Source organism: Phymastichus coffea, unplaced genomic scaffold (assembly GCF_024137745.1).
Source record: "Phymastichus coffea isolate CEN01 unplaced genomic scaffold, Cenicafe_Pcof_1.1 PCOF00112, whole genome shotgun sequence".
Taxonomy (NCBI): Eukaryota; Metazoa; Arthropoda; class Insecta; order Hymenoptera; family Eulophidae; genus Phymastichus; species Phymastichus coffea.
In genome coordinates this window covers 233549-253861 of record NW_026706923.1, presented here as the reverse complement: position 1 = coordinate 253861, position 20313 = coordinate 233549, and the positions used below count along the sequence as shown (strand labels likewise).

The window sequence follows — 20313 nt, the reverse complement described above, 5'->3', positions numbered from 1 at the left end:
TGATTGCGAGTCGGCGTTTCGCGAGTGGCCCACATTTTCGTGAATTCGTTGATGCGTAAGCTTGACCCTGCACTCCGCGCGAGATCTCCGAAATAATGAGCTTTCGAGACGCCTCGCGCAATGGCGAAATCGCGCGTGCTTCTTTCTCTTCGCGATCTCGCGGACAAGTAAGCAGGGCGAGAGAACGCGGGCCGCGCGCGCCAAACAAAGAGCTGCGAAAGCCAAGCCTCGACGATTACGCGTAATTATTCGAACATTGATCATCATGTTCGGCCGCTAATGTCATCTATATATGTGTGTCGCTTGCCGCCGATCGCTGCGCGTGGAAGAAACGTAAATTACACAGGATGTCTTCAAGGATCGGGCGTCGTGACGCCGATGAGCGTCAGATATCCGACTAATTGTGCGACTACGAAGTTTCCATAATTAGGGCGAGCAGCTACACGTCGTTCCGTTAAGAAATTGGTCGCGATGCAAGGTCGTCGAGCGTCAACTCGACGTAAGTATTACCGCGAAATTGGCCAAGCGAGATTATCGTGGCACACGCACGTGTACGATGGCCCTTACGACATCGCCCCTGACCACCTTTAATACAGTGCGCGTTACGCGCGACGAACCGACCGTTCGATTCGCCGCAGCAGTGACGATGCAACTTACAACCTGATTAGCTTTGCTGGTACGATGTGCGTGTGCTTTTGCGTGACATTTATACAGCTGCGATTATCGATATGCCGACGCCTTCTTTTCATTGGCATAATTCATTTAAATCGATCGTCTCAGCGTGCATATCATGTGGTCGACTGTAATTTTCCATGGAAAACGGGCAAAAAGAAGCGGATGCGATATTAAAGTCAATGAACTTGGCTTTTTAAGCGTGCAATTTTCGCAGCAAGGTTCTTTCATCAAATTTTATTTGATTTTGTCGAGAGATGGCAAATGTATGTTTTAAATTTTTTTTGAAAAGTTGAGACTAAACGTTCATAGACAAAATTTAGTCAGATTTTTTAGTTTTTTATTCAATCGAATTCATGGGATGAAAACGTTTATAAAAATTAAAGCGATTACGTACGTACAATACTACTCAGGTTAATTTTACGATCAGTTTTAATTTATTAATGCAAATGACAAAACCAAATGCATTCATACAGTCTTACCTATTTTTAAAAATTTCCAATGCACATTTTTTTAAAATTCCGTTCAAAAATAATCTTTGTCTTCTTCTTCGGCAAAACTGTGTTGAAAATTCTCTTCTAACTTTCCAAAACAATTGTACGATTGTATATCAAGACACAAGTCATGCTTCACATGCGATGCTTCTCACCAAAAAATCGCATCAAATGACAACTTGGCGTCACTCATTAAAGATACAACTGTTCACTATTTGCACACCGGCTCAATATGAACTAAGTCACGTGCTTAGATATTTTTCTAGCTGCTCTTTTCACCATTTCTTACATAATTGTATCGAAATATGTGAAAATTGTGAAAATTCTTGCAGAGAAAAGTATCAAAAGAAAATCTGAATAGCTTATAGTATTTTAATTTTATATAATCACACTCTCGGCAATTTATGCCGTTCTTTACGCGCGACGTTTTTCTTTCCACGATCGGTTCAATCTCGAATAAGTCGAGCGCGCGTTCATTTATCTACCTGACGATTCGCGATTTCATTATTTTCCAAACTCATCTTTTGTGTGATTAACTAGATAAGGGAAGATTTAAGTTATTAAGCAGGCGAGTAATGTCATTGAAGTAATTTTTATGAGTTGCACGCGAACATAGCTGATGATTTTGTCTCTCGTTGTATTCGCGTTAATAAAGGACAATAGATTTAATGTTCAAGGTGATTTGTTACACAATCAAATGTTTCTAGAAATGTATATAAAAAGGTCGTTGCACTCGTTCATGAAACTCGCTCAACGTAATAGTATGTCAAAATTGGTTTCAATTCTCAATTACTATTATAATACACGGTATGATAAAGATGGAAATTTTAGATCTATCTACATTTCCAATAACTTATATTTTAGCTAAGACAAATGAAATCTTGATGTTATTTTTATCTTTAAACTGCAAATAGAGTATACAGTATTATATTTAACCTACTGCATTTATTTCTTAAATAGTGAATTAAGTGTAAATCATTTCTTGCAATGAAAGTAAAGAATACTTTATTGTTATGGAAATAAAAACAAAAGTAATTTAATCGACAAAGTCGTATATTTCATAAATTTATGGAATATATATTCCATGAATTTATAAACTGTTATGTCACCTTTAAAAACTTTTAGTTACTCGTATTTCCTTTACACAGAGAATTACAGGTTTTGCAAACTTTAAAATATTTAATTTTTACGCATTTATTTACAAAAATATTAGTGTATATTTACATATTTATTTCCTCTAAATAAATAAAATAACTAGTAGGATCATTTACTTTTGTTGTTTAGATTTTCCTGTTCAAACAAATTTTTCTCTTTTGCTTGTTTAGATTTCCTTAATCTATTTAATTTCTTCTTCATTGTCATCGCACCTGTGTAGAAATATTAAAAACTTTATGAATGTATTTTTAACAACTATTTCAAAGTTCTTGTTCTTGTAACTTACACATTAAAGTTTGCCATAATTCTTTTTTAGCAGCTACACTCTCTTTTCCCGTACTGTAAATTAAATATTTACTTGGTAAAAGAATACAAGAAATGGAGTCTATATATGTTTTTAAAACAATTTCACCTGTTTTTCATTTCTTTATAAGAATTAAAAATTTTTCTTAAGTGAATTGATTCTGTGGAAGGATTTGGAAAAAGGCATAGTTCTAATAATCTTGATGATGTAAAGTTCCTTATCAAGTCTAATAAAACCTAAAAAATATAAATTCTTTTTTATTTAAAAATTAAATATAGAATTAAATTTTTAAATATATACTTACGAAACTGAAATACTGTGTAATAAACCAAAGCCAGAGGTATAATTGTTCGTGTATGAATTGATATTTATAAGGCAACAATAAGTTAATTGGAACATGTACCATGTATAAATAAGTCCTGTGACATTGATAATGATTGGTAGTATATTTTAAACAAACTTTTCTTTGTACTGTATATTCTTACCATAATAGACAGTATATAATGTACAAAGTCTTAGTATAAGTTTGATGAAGTTTCTGAGGCCATTTTAAATACATAATTTTACAAATGTCCAGAATTAGCACATCTATTGTTGTAAGTAAAAAAATACTAGTAACAGGAGACTTTAAACTTGGTTAAAAAAAGAAATGTTAGAATATTAGACAATAAAAATATTTTAATGTTGACTATAACTATTATAAAAAAATACCTGGATCGAGAAATACCAAATACAAACAATATCAACATTGCATTTGAAAATCCTTTCAACCAACTTTTATTAATTAAAATTATGATTCCAGTATAATGTATATAAAGGCTTTTTAACATGATAACATTTAATTCTGGCTTCAAAATGGTATCCCATAAAAATACTGTATATAAAATAATAACTGTGTTGAGACCACAAGTCCAAATGGTATTTGAAATTCTGTTCCTTCGTATGAATGCATAGCCTAAATTCCTAAGATGTACCTAAAAGTGAAATGTGCATTGTTTGTTTATTCATATGATTCTTGTATTCAAATAAAAAATACTTACATTAAGGCACTTTTTGTAGATTGAATATAAAATAGTCCAAATTAGTATCATATATGTTAAAAGAACTGTTTCGTTGACCTTGTGACCTCTTTCAACAAAATCATTTTTCTTATTTTCTCTTAATCGAAGTTGCAGAGGTATGTTCAAGTTCCATATCAACATATCTAACCATGGTGAATAGTTAGTTAAAAAATCATGTACCATGTTGTGGTAAAATTATGTTTGAAAAAGTATGTTCATAAAGAAAATTTGATATAAAACAGTAATATCACTTCTGAAATAATAAGTTCATTATAAAACTTTAGATGAGGTGTCGGTTCTTAATATGAAATTATGTTCATCGGCAAATCAATGAGAAACAATATTTATTTCTATACTTAATATTATTATTTTTCCGACGTTATCAAAGAATATAACCATATTAAAACAAAGATCTATTGAAATTACGATGTTGTTGCCATCTGACGGTTTAATAAACAAACAACCGTGATATAAAAGCTCAAGTATTTAAACATAACCAATTTGATGATGACAGTTCCTGCGGATTATGTGATGTGCGAACGCACAGCGTTGATTATTCTAATTTTCCAACGCCCACTTGATTTTCTACATATTTGCCGCTAGCAAGTGCACATATTCGCCACGTGCTCTTATAAACGAAAAGTGTGTAGGTAAGCATTTTATGGTTACTTCGCACAACTCTCTTTCAACCTGTTGATTGTGATAAAAGAGACCTCTTCTCTATACGATCAGAGAATAATAATGCTATTATTCATCTGACAACGTTAAATGATAATGCAAAGAATCATGTTTTCGTCCTTGAAAGGAAATTGTGTTGAACGAGATATTTATAGATGTTGGTAATTTTTTACAAGGATTCCAGCTGTTGGTAGTGTTTAAGACAGGAGTGATTTCTCTACTACTGAGGTGTTGCTAAATTTTGGATGTTATATTGGAGGTTTTCAAGAGGAAAATAGAACAAAGTATTTTCTTTAAGACTGAGACTTTTTCTCTGCACAAAATGGATAAACTCAGGAGTTTTTTCAATGGGGAAGAAGATAATGCTGATGAGCAGAATGGTATTATGGCACAGGTAAATAAATTTGTATCTGAAATTTTTGTAATTTAAAATTTTTATCTGATATAATCTAAATCTAAGTATTTGTTATAGATTAAAATATCACATATAAATGATTAAAAATCTTTCGAAACTATTTTATGTGTCAGAAATAATAATAAACATTTTTCTAACAAAATTTATTTATAAATCAAAATAAAATCTCATACAAATGTACATATTGAAATTGAAAATATAGTTAGATAGTTATTGTTATTTTTATTTGTTCATATCCATGTAATATTTTATACTGATAATAATTGTAATATTTATAATTTTAAATGCTAGTCCAAAGTAGATTTTGCGGTAAGATTATGAAGTTGACAGTAGTTTTTTATAGTTTTATATTTCAGCAAATATTAATTTAAATTTATTAACCAGGTTTCTGACACAATGAAGCTTAGTAAAACAACTAGAATAAAAGGTTTCATTATATGCTTCATAATTGGAATTTTACTATCCATACTTGGCTCATTTGCACTGTTTCTTAATAATGGATTGACATATTATGGAGTGCTTTATACACTTGGAAATCTTATTTCCATAGCTAGGTAATCATTATGAATTGTTGAATAATTTAGTTAATGTATTGGTAGATATCATTTTTATTATTTTAGTACATGCTTTTTGATGGGCCCTATAAATCAGATAAAGAAAATGTTCGCCCCAACAAGAGTTATTGCAACTGTAATAGTTTTTTTTGCATTTGGACTCACGTTATGGGCAGCTTTAAAGGTATTTAATAGTTGATCTATCTGCCTTTATTCAACTTGCAGTTGATATAAAATATTATATTTTCTTTCAGCTTCACAACGCTGGCCTTGCATTATTATTTATCATAATTCAATATTTGGCTATGTTGTGGTACTCATTATCTTATATTCCTTATGCTAGAGATGCTGTGAAGAAAACTGTTGAAGCATGCATTACATAATTTTAGATTTTATTTTGGAATATCAATACAACCAGAAATTACGAAATTGAGCAGAACTTATTGATTTTGATACTTCTATTGAACAACTATTTTTTACAAACTTTTTCTACAAATATTTGATTTAGACACCAAGTGCCTGTTTCACGAAAATACTAAACAAATTTTCATAGTTATTTTTAAATAGAACTCCTTATTCACTGTTACATGTCATAAGATAATATTTATGTCAATTATAATGATTTTAAGTAAGTGATAAAATTCAATTTATATCCAGTTTTAATGAAAAGCACTTTTATAAAATGTAAGTTAAAATTTGTGTCATAGAATTTAGTAATAGCTGATAGATTATTTATTATTGCTGAAGTATTAAATTTGTGAATGATTAATTTTCAAATGAAATAATGTCCAACTTCTACAAAGCAATAGTTGGAATTTTAATTGAATATTATTTGTAGATAATATATCATTTTTAATAGAAATCGATTTATAGATTTCCGGAAAATTTACTAATTATTTTAATTTCCTAAAATATTTCCAGAGCTTTTCAAAGTATGTGTGTTGTGTACAGTGTTAAATACTCATAAATGTTATTGTAAGGTCAAACTGCTTAATTATTTTTAGCAATTTGACCAAGAATTTGAATGAAACATAATTAACTCATTACTAGCCGAGCAAAATCCAAGCTAGGTAGCACTGAACTAACTATTGAAACATTATCAAAATGAAAAAAAAAATTTACTCGTGTTTTTTCTTTTAGCGATACATTAATGAAATAGAAGCTGACAAAACATGGTATAGAGGTTTTGGAACCTGTTTTTCTCCGTAAAATCGATTGGTGTTATCATTTTTTTGAAATTGCAAAATTTTTGTTAATTTGTTTAGGTAATTTCGTATAAATAATCGGAACTGTAAAAAGAAAAAAACAGAAGTAATTTTTTTTCATTTGAATAGTAACCCAATAGATAGTTTACTGCTATCTAGTTTATATTTCACTTGAACAATAATCGGTTAAATAATAAAGTTTATCATAAGTTATAATTATAACCAGAATATGTTTATAATATCACGAATGATACAAATCTTCAAGCTTCCAATTTATCAAAAAGATAGTATCACATTTTTAAAATGTTTTATGTCAATGTGTGAAAGGAAACGTGACCGTACTTAGATGAAAGTTTCTCGCATAGTTACGCGCATAACAATAGAACTGATATTACGAGGAATATTTACAAAGCATTTATTTTATAATAATGTGGCATGATTATAATAAACTCTTTATAAATTACGATTATCACTTTTTATTACATATGTACCCATATCTCGTACAGATTATTATGAGGCTCTCGAGCGTTATTTCAAACTCATGATAAGAAAGAACGTTACAAATATCTCATCCAATCAAATTCACGCAACCTTCTGAATCACCATCCATTGGTTACTAAATTCCCCTTCTTCTTGACCAAAAAATTTTCGTGCGCTGTTCGTAGTGAATTTCGATGGGTTTGCGCATTGCATGCAGACTGTCGGCGCCATTAACCGTTGTCACATTGTTCATCGCGCGGGTCGCGGAATATATTTCAGGTTCTTTCATCACGGCTTTCGTTAATTGATTTTAATCCACAATCGAAGATTTATAGTTACTTATCTCTACCATAATTATTTAGGTAAGTATTAATATTAATATTTGGTTAATATTCAGCGCACGAAAGTTAAGCGTCAAATGACGGCGGTTACGAAAAACGCGCCGATGACACTTTGCTTTTTAAATGGCTTGTCTAGAATATTTTGTCGTTTCATTTGATATTTCGTAGTTTATTTGATGATTGTGTAAACAAAAATAGTTTGTTTGGGTTTTATTCGTTGAACGATGTGTAAACTATTGTCTTTTTTTGTTTCCATCACAAAGATCCTTCAGTGTTTACTTACTCGGCGAAATGCACGCATGTTTGACCTTTTCAAGTCGACTAACGGTTTTTTCATTTAAATTTCGTTAGGATATTGATTGTTTGATCCCTTTCAGTTGTCAATTGATAGTCGTTGCGTCCGATACCTACTTAATAGCTTTGGAAACGTCCGGAATTCGGACATTTGATGTATGTAATCTATTGCTTTTAGAATATTTCAGAATTTGGTAGTTGATGCTTAAATTGCAAATTTATTTTCTATACCCTATACAATTTTTTTTTTACGATGTGATAGTTGTTAATATGAGGTTGAGTTAAAAATTTTATTAGATAGAGGTAATCTATACCAATTTAATGATAAATGGTTTTCTTATTTCCTTAGCAAAATGCCTGCTCCAGACATGAACACGAATGCTAGGATTTTAAAGTTCAAGTTTCAAGGAAAATCGGATGTAAGTGCACATATTCATTTGTGGTAAAATCTGATTATCTATGTAATGTTGTATGATGTTTAATGTTGTAGGAAGCTCGAAGGAGGAGGACAGAAGTGTCAATTGAGTTACGGAAAGCTCATAAGGATGATCAATTGCTTAAGAGGCGTAACATCAATCTCGAAGATAATGAGCCCCTTAGTCCACCAAGTGATCAAAAGTCTCCTGTTCTTAACATGAGCATTGATGAAATCATTACTGGTATGAAGTCTTCTGATGAAGCAGTGCAACTTCAAGCCATTCAAGCTTGTAGAAAAATGCTCAGTCGCGAAAGGAATCCACCCATTAGTGACATGATTGAGAAGGGAGTAGTACCTTTATGTGTTGAATTCTTGGAACCTCATAGAAAGTAAACAAAAATTTTATTAATTAGTGTTATTCCTTAAATATAAAATTAATGTCATATATCATTTTAGCACAGTACTGCAGTTTGAAGCTTGCTGGGCATTGACAAATATTTCTTCAGGAACATCTGATCAAACACAAGTTGTAATAAAGTATGGAGCTATTCCAAAATTAATTGAATTGTTAAAATCTCCGTCTACAAGTGTAGCTGAGCAGGCTGTATGGGCATTGGGTAACATTGCTGGTGATGGGCCAAATCCAAGAGATGTAGTACTTAGGGAAGGATCCTTGCCGCTATTAATAGCACTCATTGGTCCTGAAACTTCTATGTCTTTTGTACGCAATATTGTCTGGACCCTGTCAAACTTGTGCAGAAATAAAAATCCAGCGCCACCATTTGAAATTGTTAAGGAGGCATTGCCTCTTCTTAACCGACTTTTGAGTTATCCTGATAAAGATGTCTTAGGTAAATGAAAAAAAACAGTATTTTTTAATTTTTATATTCATGACAATTATCATTCAAAAGTTATTTATCATGTTCAGTGATTAATTTAGTTTTTTTTTCAATCAGATGATCATTTTATTACAAATGTTATCATTTTGTAGGTGATGCATGCTGGGCACTGTCGTATTTAACAGATGGTCCAAATGAGAGAATTCAAACAGTATTAGAGTCAGGCATAGTTCCAAAGTTGGTTGAATTACTTGGCTCACCAGATGTTACTGTTCTTACACCTGCTCTTCGTTGTGTAGGAAACATTGTGACTGGTAATGATGCTCAAACAGATTCAATTATTAGTGCTGGTGGTTTAAAGTATCTTAGTGCACTGTTGCAACATAAAAGGGTCATTATTGTCAAAGAAGCTGCTTGGACAATAAGTAATATTACAGCAGGTAATACAGAACAAATACAGCATGTAATTAATGCTGGTTTAATTCCACCTTTAATACACGTGTTGAATGTGGTAAGTTAATGACAACAGTTGTTTCAAATTTCGCTGGTAATATTAATAGTCACTGATGTAATTGAAAAAAAAATTTTCAGGGAGATTTCAAATCTCAAAAAGAAGCAGCATGGGCTATTACTAATTTGACATCTGGAGGCAATGTAGCTCAGCTTGCTTACTTAGTTCAACAAGGAGTTCTGACACCGTTCTGTAATCTCCTTGATTCAATGGACATGAAATGCATTCTTGTCGTTCTCGATGGTTTGACAAATATTTTGAATGCTGCAGAAAAGATGGGAGAAGTTGATAAAGTAGCGTTGATGATAGAGGAAGTTGGAGGCTTGGATCGAATTGAAGCTTTACAAACACACGAGAATCAACAAGTTTATCAGAAGGCTGTGGCTATTATTGATGCCTTTTTCTCCGAAGCGGTAAGAAAATTTGTTTATTTTTTCATTGCATAAAGAGATCACTTTGTATTATTTTTGATGAATGAATATATTTTTGGTATAGGAAGCCGATCCCAATGTGGCTCCAGCTAGTAATGAAAATGGTCGACTCGAGTTTCAAGCAGCCACTACCGCGCCACAAGGTGGTTTTCAGTTTTAAATTCAATTCTAATTTTTATTTCTTAGTTTTAGTTGTTTGTATATACCATTACTATGTTAATGAATATCAGCGTAGAATAATTACAATTTGAAATTATCTGATGTTTAGTTTCATGTTTATACAACAGTGCACCTTGTACCTATTTTAGTAATTTTTTTCTATTTTTATATCAAATAAAAATTGTCAAGGGTAGTATTAAGTTTTCTTTTATTGGCCTATCAACAAGTTACATAATCATATGATATAGGTAAATGATAGGGTTTATATTGACTAAATTAATCAATACAATTATGCAAAAAAGTTAATATAGTGTTAATTTAATTAACACAATATGTTGGAAATAGTTTGTTTTTTTATAATTGATAATTAAAATTGGGCTATCTAAAAATCTCAAATATATTACAATAGATTACAAAGATCTTGGTTTACAAACTTATATTTACGTATTTGTTTTAAATACATAACTTTTTCAATGGCATATGATAAATCTCTCGTTCTGACTGATGGCTTAAAATAAACCAATGCCATATTTTTCTTGGCTTGTTTTTTTACACGTATAAAAACTATAAAAATACTTAGCTCGCAAATGCGAAGAAAAATAAAATCTCTCGGCATTGCAGCTTTACACCCAAGTTTCGTATTTAATAGCTAACATTTTCAAAACTAAGTATGTTTATATATGAGCAAGTGGGAAAGATCTATACGGATGACTATAGAAAAGCAGTTGACCACATGTCATAAGCTACTGAGATCATACATCTGCTTCATCATGTATGTTACTTGAAAGTCGTGAAGGAATATATTAATCTTGAAAAATCTCTTGGTAAATTTAAATTAACTTTATCGGTTGATGAAATCACTCTGATCGTTTATCAAAAAGTGATATATAAAAGCTGCTTTTTTCCGGTCGAAAGTGGCTTGAGTACCCTTACTTCGTGTATTATTTATATCTCGACTTCTCGGGGGATCGCGCAAGAAAAAAGAGCCAAATAGAGAAGCTGTAAAAATATGTTTGATTATTAGACAATTAAATATTCTTGAAAAAATCTGTAAAAATAAATGATTTTTGTTCAACGTACCCAAAGTTCTAGGATCTAGCCCATTGTCAGCTGTATGATTCAGAAGTTCTTGTAGAAAAGCGCATATGTACAAAAATACTGTTCTCCTGATTTCAGACAACTGCATAACAATCTGGAATATTTATTGAGAATTAGTATGCCTGATGTATTTCAAATTTAAGCTTAGTTATAGAGTAGTTTATGATTTACCTGTTTACATTGCGCATAATTAGTAGCTACTGATAGACAAATGTTATGAAGATTGTATGGAACAAGTGGTTCTGGAGCAGAATCTAATAGTAGAAGTAAAGCCTCAGCAACAGAATGTACACTTCCAGCTAGTATTTATTTAAGCTAAGGAATTTTTGTAATGAATAGATTAGACAGTCATTGGCGATTTATGTATTATTAATGTTTCTCTTTTTTAAGAAAATAAATTAGGAAGGATACGCATCGGATCTTGGCTACCAATATCCAGCCAATCTCTTATTGCTAATATTTCACTGTGTAGACCTTGGGTTTCAAATAATCCTGCGGTCTTTATTCCATGTCGGTAAAGTCTATCAACTAGTAACCAAATTTCTTTTGGTACTGAATAGGGATCTTGTGAAACATTTTTATTATTTTCCTAGAACAAGATTTTGTAATATTTTCGTATGTTTTATTTATATAAGTACATGTGAATTTTATAATACAAACTTACAATTTAAAACATTTATAAACAATCACTAATCATTAATACCAAAAATATTTAACTGTTTGAAGTAGCTTATTTTTCAGTATTAAAATTTTTAAATATAAAAAATTAGTTTACTAGGAAAATGGTTAGTTTAATTTAAAAATAAAAATTGGAAGAGCTTTTTTATTTTGTAGTGATTTTGTGATACACATGATTGAGATGTTGAAATTAGTAGCAATTGAAATCTGTTGTTACATTAAAGTTTCATAATGGTATTTTTATTTGAAATAATTCTACACCGTAATAAATTAGTACATTACGATACAAGAATCTACTTTCCCGCACTTGTAATGTACTATTTCAACGCACGTTTTGTATCGAGCGTGCGGGAAAAACGCACTTTGCGCACGGAGTATCGAAATAGTATGTTTCGATACTAGAGTTTCGTTGAAAGACGAAAGTATTTCCTATATATAATAAAGGGGAAGTATAAGATTGTAATATAGTCGCGCTTTCTCTCTCCTAGTGGCCACGTACTATTTCTTTCTCTCTCTTTTCTCCTCCCTTTATCGATATACTTACTCAGCATGCCTAACTACGATCTAACTATATGACTTTTCTTTCTTTCTTACTTAAAGAGAGTAGGGGAGAGTATGCGTTTCGGGTGACAGCGCGTTATCAGTTAGTTGTGGAGGTCAGGCAGTATAAATCTTTCGTCCGAACTAATCGCACGTTTTGAATTCTACATTCGTTAAACAGAATTTCTTTAACTTATTTAATTTGTCAATGTAGTATAGTTAAGCTTAATTAGTTTAAATTAAAATAGTATTTAATAGACGCGTATTTATTCTAGTTTCTAAAGAACTCTTCCAATCAGTTCTCTTTGTTTGAGTCGTGCTATTTTAGCAATCGCCGCGAGACAAACCCTCCACGAACTCAGGTAACACGAACACAATTTACACAAACACTTATACGTATCATTGGTTGACTAGCCACAAAATAGTTAATCAAGTCCACAGTGACTAAAAAACTATCAATTCATTACGTACATTATATTGGTCGACTAGCCACAAAGTAGTCAATCGACATCACAACGCCGCGTGTTTCATTTCACATATCATTTGGTCGGTTAGCCACAAATTAACCAATTTCAATTTCTTTTACATCCGACATATATATGCATACCTTTAAGTATCAATTGTAATCAATTAATCATAACACGTTTTTATTTCTTTACACAACGATTGAACGCATGATCGCATGTTATCACAATATCAGTTTGTATTTTATCAATGTAAATCAACCAAGGGTTTTTCTCCATTCAGGCGGTTTCCGTTTGCGCTTACGTGCAAACATAGTTTGCACGCAAGATCAAACCTAACCGAACCTTGTGGAGTTTTTTCCCAATTTGTTAGGCCTATAATATATCTATCATATTGGCCTAAACTACGCATTCATTATTTCATATCCTTTCATAAACTACACATATTCACGAACAATCCTTTCAGACTGAAAAATTTAATGATTACAACTAGTGTAGAGAAAATGATTTAATCCCCTTATGGACGTTTGCGCCTGGGCGAGGCAAGAGTAAAATGACTTTCTTGTACATATGTAATTTTATTTTTCGATACTGGATAAAGCGATAATAGATGATGTCGAAAAAGCTTCGCCTGATTTAGTCAACCATTTTCCAATGACTGCTGACTATCTAAAGAAGTTTATGGCTGAGACGTATAGCCTGAAATATAATGGAATACACGGACTAGTAAAAATTACTCTGTCAGCAATACTGACGCACTTGTTGTTATGCTAAACGAAGTACACAAAAATGTCTGATGCAGCATGATTAAGGCACGAATTATTCGCATCTCGAAGCAGTTACTAAACAAGGACTTGAACGACGATGAAGACACTGAACTCGAAGACATCGTTTAGTAGATAATCAAGAAGACGACGACAGTGAGTTGTCGATAACAAACTGAACGGTAAAGTACACAAAAAAAAGGAAAAACAGAAAATTAGTACATTACGATACAAATGCGGAAAAGTAGATTCTTGTCTCGCGTGGCGTTTACGCCCGAGCGAAGCGAGGGTGGAAAGGTACATACACGAGACGAGAAACTCTTTCCCGAACATGTACCGGACCGTATTTTTTCATACGACGTGTGGAAAGTGCGATTTTCAACGCACGTTTTCTGCCGAGCGTGCGGGAAAGGCGCACTTTGTGCACGGAGTGTCGAAAAAAAAAAAATTAAAACATGCAACCGCCTGAGAGTAATCGTACATACCGTACTAAAATAAGAATTCTGTATTGGAATCCGCGAAGCGTTTGTAATAAGATCGAGGATATCTCCAAAATTATACAAAATGTGGATATTCTCGTTTGCGTTGAGTCATGGTTCAAAGATTACATTAACTTTAATTTTCTTGATTTTAACACGCTGCGTTTAGATAGATTGCATAAGAAGGGCAGTGGCATTGTATCTTTTATCCGCAAAACCTACAATTAAGCTGAGATTAAAAATTTACAAAATGTAAATAATGACACTAAAATATGCAGAATCGAAATAATGAACCTCAAAGAATGTATTTCTATCATAGCCTGCTATAAGCCCCCTGATACCATCTTAAATGATATGAAATGAAGTACGATAATAGGCAACTTCAAAATAAAAGATAAATCTATTTTGATTGGGGACATTAACGCGCATAATCAGGCGTGGAACTGCTCCGAAACTGATAAATACGGAAAAAGACTATTAGAACAAATTGAGGAATTTGATATATATTTACATAATAACGACACCGTCACTCGAACTAAAATAAACAACAATAACAATACTAAAAGCAACATTGACCTAATTTTTTCAACAATAAACATCTCATACCTGCTCAAAGTTAAAGTTTCAAACGATTCATTAGCATTTGACAAGGCTGCCTACAAGAGGTGGGAGTACACCGAGAACATTTCCGACCATGTTGAATATAAAAGACTAAGAGTCCTTATTAAAAGAACTTTTAAAAATAAATAAAAAGAACGCTTTAAATGCTTTAATGCAACGGTCAACTTAAAAGAGAATCTAAAGTACACTTGGAATACTGCAAAAATATTAAAAAACAAATGGGTTAAAATAACTTCTTCAAGTCGCGATGCTTTCTTACCTAAACGCGATAACATCGAAACCGCCTTAGACAGCTTTTGCCCAGATTGGACAGTGATTGATCGGAACGACCTACCTATCCCATTTGCAACGGATAATAAATTTTTCAATATAGTCACTTTACTTACTCCGAATTTGACGCAGCCCTATGTTCTAGAGGCAACTAATCGGCTTTGAGTACAGATGGTATAAATTATGAAATATTGCATAATCTGCCGATCAAGTATCACCTACTCCTCGACATCCGAAACGAACTTTACGACAACGATGTTTACCGAGACAGCTGGACTGACACATACGTGCACTTTGTTGAAAAATCAAATGGGAATCTACGCTCGCATTGACATTTTATATTTGCAAGATTTTCGAATTGATGCTCTTCTTCGGAACCCAACCCAACCAAATTTTGGGTCGAAACAAACAAAATAATACCGAGTGGCTAAACCAGTTTCAGGAAGGGCACGTCATGCGTCGATAATTTAACTAAATTGAAACTAAATATCGAATACGCTATCAACAATTGAAAATGTTTCAACAGTATTTCTCAACGTAACGCGTTTAATGACAGTCAAAGCGACGTACTGATAACAATTATTGCTCAAAATGGTTTCTCAATTAAGGTTTTCATGTTCATTAAATTTCTAACTTACTCGTACCATAGATTTCTGTATTCCCAAAATAATCTAACGAATCCTAAACACTGTTATAAAAAAGTTTCGCATGGGGGTGTGCTCAGTCCGTTGCTGTTAAGCGAATGACAAAAACCATAAGCATTAAAGAGACTACAAAGATAATTGAAGACCAAGGCCTAATCAAGGGTAATTATTACTTCCAAAATTACCACACACAATCGGCTAAGTCTTGGTACGAAAGTTACACTCACAGTAGAGATTACATTATAACTACCTGTAGAAGCCGAAATAACCATACAGTCTCAATAAATTATTGTACAAGATAAATGTTGCAAATGACCCTAGTTGCGACTGCGAATACGAGACTCAAAACCTCAACCATATCCTATGGCAATGTACCAATTTTGAGGCTGAGATAAAACAAATGATCAAGAAACTGATTAAGATGGAAAAATACCCTACTTTTGATATAGAAATTTTATTATGAAAGCCCAATAGCGAAATCATGGACATAATATATAAGTTTATTAAAAAGGGTAAAATAACGGTTTAAGAAAGACTATAATACAACTGTATAATACTACAGCAAACTGTACTAAAATTGATATGTATTTATACTATATCAAAAATAACTAGCTATGTAATGTAAATGTTAATAAAACTCTAAATCATAAAAAAAGAATTTTTTATACAAAGTGTGTGACACGAAATTTGAAGCAAACTTGGATTTTCTAGAATGTGTAAATTGATCTCTCGCATACAAAAACTTGTTTTTGATATGTAATATTTAATTTTCAGTGTTAAATCAGCCCCCCCCCCCCGGTCTACAGTATAGAAATGAACACTAATTAATAAACTTACCAAATCAGCTATCCTTCCAGCAGGTATTTCTCTGATTGGAACAGGAATGTGAACTAACGCTTCCATTGAACAACCAAAACAACTGCGTTCATAGTTACCTAATGCATAAGTAAAGTATGATTAAAAAATTGTGACATCGAAACTTTGCAGTAACTTATAATACTCGCCTGTTACAGTAATAAATATATCCTTTCCATTAACTAAGTGCAATACCAAAATGTCATATAATTTGTCTTCTCCAGAATTCAATTTCCAAGCACACCTTTTATCCACGCAAACTTCAAGTTTAATATCGCATTTTTCTCCTTGTAATATAAAAATTAAATGTTTTGTAATTTATTTGCTGGTTCGAAAAAAATCTTCTAGATAATTATTTTTGTATTTACCTGGCTTGATAAAACTGGTAGGAGGAGTTATTGTTAACCAATCTTTACAATATGATGTATCATCCAATTTTTTGATGAATTCAAATTCAACTGGTACCTAGTAAAATTATATTACATTTGGAAAAAACTAAATAAATAATGTAAATTTCGCTAAATAATACCTGTCCAGTATTTGCAACAATTAGTTCCTTTGCACAAGGCTCAGCAAATTTCAAAGTTTCATAAATTATTTCTGTAGTATCAACTGTTACTTGAGGCAAAAACTCATTTTCTAACTTATCTAATCTCTTCATTAATTCTTCATGGATCTTGCGATATTTTACATTATCAATAACTTTTATCTAAATAAAATAGAGATAATATGTAATTTTACTTAATTTAATAAAATTATAATTAAATATATTTATCTCACTTGAGAGTCAAATATTGAGCTAACTGGTTTATGATCAGATATTTTTAATTCAGGATGACTACGATAATCAATTGAGCTTATGCCCTCTCCTTTCCAAAGAATCCGATCACACCAAGCTGGTGCTCTACCTTTGTCACTAAAGTAAAGTTAGATTTAGTATATTTAAAAGTGAGGAATTTGAATAAATAATAAGTATACCTTGAATCCCAGTTATCAGTTCCTGGATCATACTTATAGGTTGGTTTAAATTTTATTTCTGCCTCATGAAAAGCAGCAAATATCCTTCCAAGCTTTTTTTGCTGACCAAGTTGATCCAGTGCTAGTACAGGAGCAAGGTTACCAGAAGAAATGTAATGTTTAGCAGTATGAGCATCCATTTCAGTTATACGATAATTCAAATCACCCAACCAATAAATTTGACTGAAAATATTGTGATTGAAGAGCAAGTCTGAAATAATAATTTAAAAGTAATAAAATGTTCTTACTCATGGTCTTTGAGTCCCTTTTGATTGTAAGTTTGGAAATTTAATCTTCCACATATATCTGCATAATCTTGATTTCTTCTCTCATATTCTTCACAGTGTGCTGCTAAATGTGCATTAACAAAACAAACTGATGTGTTGTGAATTAAGAAACTCACAGCAACACCACCTTTATTACCCTATAAAAGTATCAGAAAATGATCAATTGTTTAGCAATGATATTAGTTAGAATTCAAGAAATTCGAGAATTATACATTACCATTTTTCCCATTATACCAGTTCCAACAGTATCTACACAAACATTTTTTATATATGGAAAATGTGTTGTTTGTGCAAAAACTATAAGCATCATGCCAACTAATCTTACAAGAGCTACTATCTCATAAGAGCCTTTAGGGTGGAGGTATTTAGAAACAACTTGTCTCCACTCTTCTTCACGAGGTGTATCATTGAAAAGAAAAGCTTCTTTACTTAAATCTAATTCTTGAAATCCAACTGCATACAGATCAGGAGGTACTTGATCTTTGCAAAGCCACTGCTCTAATGAGATTTTATTTGGAGGCTGTCCATTTACATTCCATGTTCCAACAAATATCCTAAAAATTAATTATACTGTAAAAAATGTATCGAGATTTCATTTTAAATGTCGCTTTTGCAGTGCAAACCTTAAAACTTTAGTGTATGTATAATCATCTTCTTTGCATGCCATGTGATATCGAACAACAGATTCTCTTGTGGCAATTGGAGTTTTACCAGAAGCTATGTTGTGTCGAGACACAACTATATCTGGACTATCAAGCTCAATGATCTAATAAAAATTATTAAATTTTAATAGTCTTGTATTTGTCAAAAAAAATGTAAAGAAATAATATGGAAAAAAGTATTTACTGGCTCTGTAGCACTTTCTACTGGTTCACTATTAATGTCCAAGCTACGAATACTTCCAGTTAATTTTTGGATCCAGAAGAAATCAGTAGTAGGATTCTTGTTCCTCTGATATACTGAAATAATCAAAATGAATAAGAAACTGAATTGACTGTTGATAATTAGCTATAACCTTGAAGTTTCACCTTCTATTGCTTGAAATATTGAAGAAACAATATTTGTTGTTGTAATTCCAGGTTTCATTGCAAAAATAGTTCTAGATTTTCTAGATGTTATATTCAAATAAACATCCGTTAGGTCAGAATCTTGCTCATCAGTATCTGAATAAAAGGAAAATAGTTTAGTACATAATTTTCTTTTTATATAACCCAAATATTTACATAATTCTTATTAATGTTTCTTACCAATGTCACATTGAAAATCTTGATCAATGGGTAATACCCTTTCAATAGTAAGATCACTATAAACTTGAGGTGGTGATCGAGAAGTTATAAAAATGACTAGAGCATTTGTAGAACCCTTTTTAACTAAAGCAAGCAAACGAGATGATTTTACCCAACCTTGTATGTATTTTGCTTCCATGGCCTATGAAATTAAATAAGGAAAATACAAGATAGTTTTCCTTTCTCATTATTACTACTTGTGAGATACGATAGAATACCGAGTGAAAAGTAAGGTTGCAAAAGGATACAATGACAACGGTTTCACCCGTGGTAAATTTGGATTGGACAATCGCCAATTGCTCAGGCGTTGACATGATGCTTAATTATTATCTGAAAATGGTATAGCAAGTGCATTAAATTTGGTCATGGCCAGATCTGAGTTGTACTGATTGAATATACTTTATTGGAATCAAATGTAGACTTTACAAGCTACATTTGATTTTCATGTAGTTTATAATAAAATTAATTACAATTGACATGAAATTGGCATGTACACATCATAAGATTGTCATATTGTCAGGTAAACAACAAGGAAGGTAATCTTAAACTGGTAAATCTATATTAAACGAAAGTACTAAATGTGATTGAACTCTGAAGTCGAAAAACATAAGAACGTGCTTTCGTTTTACTTCTTACCTGCGACTATCTACTAAAAAAATAATCATCTACACAATTCGCGACTACAGTTTATGATCTTGCTATAATTTTCGAAGAAAATAACGGAACATGTTACGTTTCTTAACGTACACGCACTTTCAATTCTTCTAAATAAAATCGTTAAAACTGACAGGTATACGACGAAAAAACAAACGGGGCGTGTTTCCATAAATTCTCTACTACTTTCCCCTCTTCGACGTGAAATTCATTGACACTTGGTGAAAGAGCGACGACAATGATTCGCTTGTATTCTCCATCTATAGATATGCCTATAACTTGCCGCCACTATATGTCAATTGATTAATTGGATAATATTACTGTTGACGTTGCGTTTATTATGTCCTCGTACGATTTATACGATGAAAGATTAAAAACTACTATTTTTACAACTAATACGAAATCAATACTCCAGTGTTATAAAAGTTGGGTTACGTTACGTTTTCATTCGCTCAAGCGTGAATGCAACAAATATGCGTAGGAGTAAGATAACATAATTAACAAGCGCGAAGGTTTGTTTAATTAATTTTTTATTCTTGTCAAGGGACCTGATGTCGCCATTTTATATAGTGTTTTATTTTATCATTCGCGCTAATCATATATGTAATGTCAGCGACGTTGCCGCATAGGTTAGTTTTTTTATGC

At 31.9% G+C, this 20313-nt stretch overlaps 4 protein-coding genes across 8 annotated transcripts; 2 read left to right on the top strand and 2 right to left on the bottom strand.

Moving 5' to 3' along the window:
* Positions 1 to 2258: 2258 nt before the first annotated feature.
* Positions 2259 to 4122, bottom strand: LOC131670584 (uncharacterized). Its single transcript, XM_058946299.1, has 8 exons — positions 4043 to 4122; positions 3666 to 3939; positions 3337 to 3599; positions 3111 to 3257; positions 2930 to 3044; positions 2734 to 2861; positions 2608 to 2660; positions 2259 to 2533 (listed from the first exon to the last, which is right to left on the bottom strand). Exons 2-8 carry the CDS (start codon positions 3867 to 3869, stop codon positions 2430 to 2432), a joined length of 1014 nt encoding a protein of 337 aa, XP_058802282.1. The 5' UTR covers positions 3870 to 3939; positions 4043 to 4122; the 3' UTR covers positions 2259 to 2429.
* Positions 4123 to 4181: 59 nt separating this feature from the next.
* Positions 4182 to 7017, top strand: LOC131670585 (vesicle transport protein SFT2A). 2 transcript variants are annotated; one of them, XM_058946301.1, is made up of 6 exons: positions 4182 to 4336; positions 4541 to 4758; positions 5071 to 5088; positions 5164 to 5333; positions 5400 to 5517; positions 5588 to 7017. In XM_058946301.1, exons 2-6 carry the CDS (start codon positions 4687 to 4689, stop codon positions 5714 to 5716), a joined length of 507 nt encoding a protein of 168 aa, XP_058802284.1. In that variant the 5' UTR covers positions 4182 to 4336; positions 4541 to 4686; the 3' UTR covers positions 5717 to 7017. The 2 variants fall into 2 exon arrangements, with proteins under 2 accessions (XP_058802284.1, XP_058802283.1); XM_058946300.1 differs by lacking the exon at positions 5071 to 5088 and having other exon boundaries at positions 4184 to 4336; positions 5588 to 7016.
* A 219-nt stretch (positions 7018 to 7236) lies between these two features.
* Positions 7237 to 10196, top strand: LOC131670583 (importin subunit alpha-5). Of its 2 annotated transcripts, none has more exons than XM_058946297.1 (7): positions 7237 to 7380; positions 8003 to 8072; positions 8144 to 8460; positions 8528 to 8922; positions 9063 to 9421; positions 9502 to 9834; positions 9917 to 10196. In XM_058946297.1, exons 2-7 carry the CDS (start codon positions 8007 to 8009, stop codon positions 10010 to 10012), a joined length of 1566 nt encoding a protein of 521 aa, XP_058802280.1. In that variant the 5' UTR covers positions 7237 to 7380; positions 8003 to 8006; the 3' UTR covers positions 10013 to 10196. The 2 variants fall into 2 exon arrangements, with proteins under 2 accessions (XP_058802280.1, XP_058802281.1); XM_058946298.1 differs by lacking the exon at positions 7237 to 7380 and adding an exon at positions 7749 to 7809.
* Positions 10197 to 10217: 21 nt separating this feature from the next.
* On the bottom strand, positions 10218 to 20220 carry LOC131670580 (inositol polyphosphate 5-phosphatase OCRL). Of its 3 annotated transcripts, XM_058946292.1 has the most exons (19): positions 19651 to 20220; positions 19485 to 19570; positions 19263 to 19344; positions 18976 to 19156; positions 18757 to 18891; positions 18575 to 18687; positions 18352 to 18494; positions 17946 to 18282; positions 17690 to 17865; positions 17403 to 17624; positions 17205 to 17340; positions 16954 to 17133; positions 16793 to 16889; positions 16574 to 16711; positions 16407 to 16504; positions 11521 to 11698; positions 11281 to 11408; positions 11092 to 11203; positions 10218 to 11010 (listed from the first exon to the last, which is right to left on the bottom strand). In XM_058946292.1, the coding sequence occupies exons 3-19, from the start codon at positions 19326 to 19328 to the stop codon at positions 10853 to 10855; spliced, it is 2598 nt and encodes an 865-aa protein (XP_058802275.1). In that variant the 5' UTR covers positions 19329 to 19344; positions 19485 to 19570; positions 19651 to 20220; the 3' UTR covers positions 10218 to 10852. The 3 variants fall into 3 exon arrangements, with proteins under 3 accessions (XP_058802275.1, XP_058802274.1, XP_058802277.1); XM_058946291.1 differs by lacking the exon at positions 19485 to 19570; XM_058946294.1 differs by lacking the exon at positions 19485 to 19570 and having other exon boundaries at positions 20109 to 20129.
* Positions 20221 to 20313: the final 93 nt, after the last annotated feature.